The sequence below is a fragment of the Anticarsia gemmatalis genome, chromosome W (assembly GCF_050436995.1).
Source record: "Anticarsia gemmatalis isolate Benzon Research Colony breed Stoneville strain chromosome W, ilAntGemm2 primary, whole genome shotgun sequence".
In the NCBI taxonomy this organism is placed as follows: Eukaryota; Metazoa; Arthropoda; class Insecta; order Lepidoptera; family Erebidae; genus Anticarsia; species Anticarsia gemmatalis.
Window position 1 is genome coordinate 3,578,773 of NC_134775.1, and position 2,825 is coordinate 3,581,597.

Sequence of the window (2,825 nt, forward strand, 5' to 3'; positions counted from 1 at the left end):
GGTAATTCTGAGTATCAGGTACGCCACCCTTGTCGACACACTCTCGATCTTCACCACGTTGTTCACGAGGGACTTGTGGATGATAAACCCGACACCACCCTGGGACTGCTGGTCGCCCTCCCGGAAATAGAGCAGGTTACCTGACTTAAGGATTATTGAGTCCTCCCCCTGTCTTCGGACTTCAGATAACCCTACAATGTCCCATCGTATCCTGCTCAATTCTTCCTCCAGTTCGACTAACTTCTCGTCGGTCCGCAGTGTGCGCGTGTTATATGTTGCCAGGGCCAGTTGTCGTCGGTTGTGGTAGCCTGATCGCTGCCGGGGATTCTTAGCACCCCTTGCCCCGCCGTTACCATGACCGCTACCATAGTCAGGAATAGCGGGGCCGCCGGGGACTAGGGGCCGATCTTTTTGTGCCATTATTATGGGGGGGTTGTGCCATAATCGCCACGCTTGGCAGGCGGGTTGGCGATCGCAGTGGCGGAAGGCTCATCACAAGACGCTGCTGCCCGTCTTGTGTCTCGCTATTTCCTTCCACCGTGTTAGAATGGTTTGACCGCCATTAGTCGGTTGACTGTTTGCACTAGTGGTACTAAGTACCTCTAGTGTTTGAGTAAGTTAAGATAGTAATATATGACGTGCGAAATTCGCATTTCATATATTATAAAATTAACGCTTGATGTTTAGAACTTGGCCCAGTGCGACATTCTAAACATCAGGCCTGAATAACCAGATGCTAGCAAATATCAATTCAGAAAGCTTTACAAAACTGTACATAAAAAAAATGTTACAATATTTCTGTCCTTCGAAAAACGCCACTATGCTGTCGACAAACAGTCCAGCTCACAATTTCCAAAACATTGGACACCAGAATATCAAAAATCTATAGAGGCGCTACGGACGTGTATCCACTGTACACGGCACGAATTATTTTATTCGCGTTTGGCGCGGCCATAGCCGCTGCACGGTGACATTATGAGTTCGAAAAAACTCATATTAAACGAATTATTGGCGTTCCTTGTCCATGCAATTGATTACATGGATGAGGTGAGCATATTGCAAATATGCCGATCCAATTTCAAGGAGGAAGATGTCAGCAGCGCAAAGCTGCTACTGTTCCAGTCTCTTGGAAAACTGGACCAGATGCCGTCTCGTCGCAGAGAGGGCTCCGAGAAGAGTCTTCAAGATATAATTGATATGTTGAAGAAGACCGACCCAGACGACGTGCCTGACTTCGTGGCGAAAGAGCTCAGTAAACTGCCTCCCGTCATGTTCGATCACGTCGATGTAACGAGACTGCTGAAGGACATCACGTCGTTAAAAGCTGAGATGACTAAGATGCAGTCCAGACTAGAGGCCTCAGACACTATCATTGCTGAGCTGCGTGCAGAAATTACATCATTGCACAACGTTGGTTCAGTAATTAGGTCACCAGAGGCCTCAAAGGTGAACACTCGCCGCGGACCGCAGACTGCCTCCATAAGCAGTTTTGCATCGGCGAACTCAAGTGCGTCACCAGCTGCCGATATCGCTGACGAAGCTTTGCTCGCCGCCGTCGTCGCATGCGCCTCTACACCGGCCTCTGTGACATCACGCGTAGGTACAACGACCCCTGCACGTGCCTACGCCGATATAGTCGCTAAGAAAACACCTGCAGCGCAGACAAAGCGACAAATTATAAAAGGGGTTAAACAGAAGAGCTGCCTATCCACCCAGAAGGACAACACAGAGCAACCGAAGGAACAGGCCGACAAGGATGGCTTCATCATGGTACAGAAGAAGAAAAAGAAGCCGAGCCAGAACAAGTGCGGCACTGGACCGACCGGACCAAATTACTTGCTGCGTCCCGCTGTACCAGTGACGCCGCTGTACGTGTCCAGACTGCATTACTCTACAAAGGTTGAAGAGATTGTAGAGTACATACAGACGAAAACGAAGTGGACTTTGAGAGTTCAGAGGTTGGAATCACGTCACAATGTGGGTTTTAATGCCTTCGTGGTGAGAGTGCCAACTGAGCATCTCACAAAGTTCATGGAGCCAGAATTTTGGCCGAAAGGTGTTGTTTTCCGGCGATTCCGTGGCCGGATACCCGATACTGCGCGATACACGACGCCGACGCTGCACAATAGTAGTAATCGTGTATAATTATAAGTTATATTAATTATGTATGTATTAGTATATTTATATTTTTAATTTGTAATTTGTTTATTGTATTTTCTATGGGCCTCAGTTGCCTGAAATAAATGAATAAATAAATAAATAAAAAAATAAAATATATATATTATAACATAAATTTAACCCATTAATGTCCCACTGCTGGGCAAGGGTCTCCTCCCGTAATGAGGGAGGGGTTAGGCCTTGAGTCCACCACGCTGGCCAAGTGCGGGTTGGGGACTTTGCATGCCCTCAATAAATGTATTTAACAAATTTTAGGCATGCAAGGTTTCCTCACGATGTTTTTCCTTCACCGTTGGAGCATGTGATAATTATTTCTAATACACACATAACTTCGAAAAGTCATTGGTGTGTTGCCTCGGATTCGCGAACCTGCGAAAGTGCAATATTATTAGGCGGGGCCCCGATGCCCGCCAATCATTCAAAGAGGCGTAGCGGATGTCCTATGAGGCTACACGAGATACAAATTCATACGCCCTACAATTTTCATTTGGGGTGGGGGCCCCACACCTGTGCAAGTTGCGTGTGTCCACGAGATATTTACTCTTGCCCTCTCCTGATGCCCTAGTACCGGATGTTATGAAATGACTCGTCCCCCCAGGGACGGACTATTATTTATTACCAACCAAATTTTAAAAAGTCCTTCATTT

The 2,825-nt window shown here is 47.1% G+C and overlaps 1 protein-coding gene across 1 annotated transcript; it reads left to right on the forward strand.

Moving 5' to 3' along the window:
* Positions 1-1,038: 1,038 nt before the first annotated feature.
* LOC142985826 (uncharacterized) lies at positions 1,039-2,145 on the forward strand. Its single transcript, XM_076134069.1, has one exon. The coding sequence runs from the start codon at positions 1,039-1,041 to the stop codon at positions 2,143-2,145; it is 1,107 nt and encodes a 368-aa protein (XP_075990184.1).
* The last annotated feature ends 680 nt before the right edge of the window (positions 2,146-2,825 follow it).

Excerpts from the sequence above, each read along its gene's own strand:
- LOC142985826 (XM_076134069.1), top strand. The coding sequence starts at position 1,039 with ATGGATGAGGTGAGCATATTGCAAATATGCCGATCCAATTTCAAGGAG.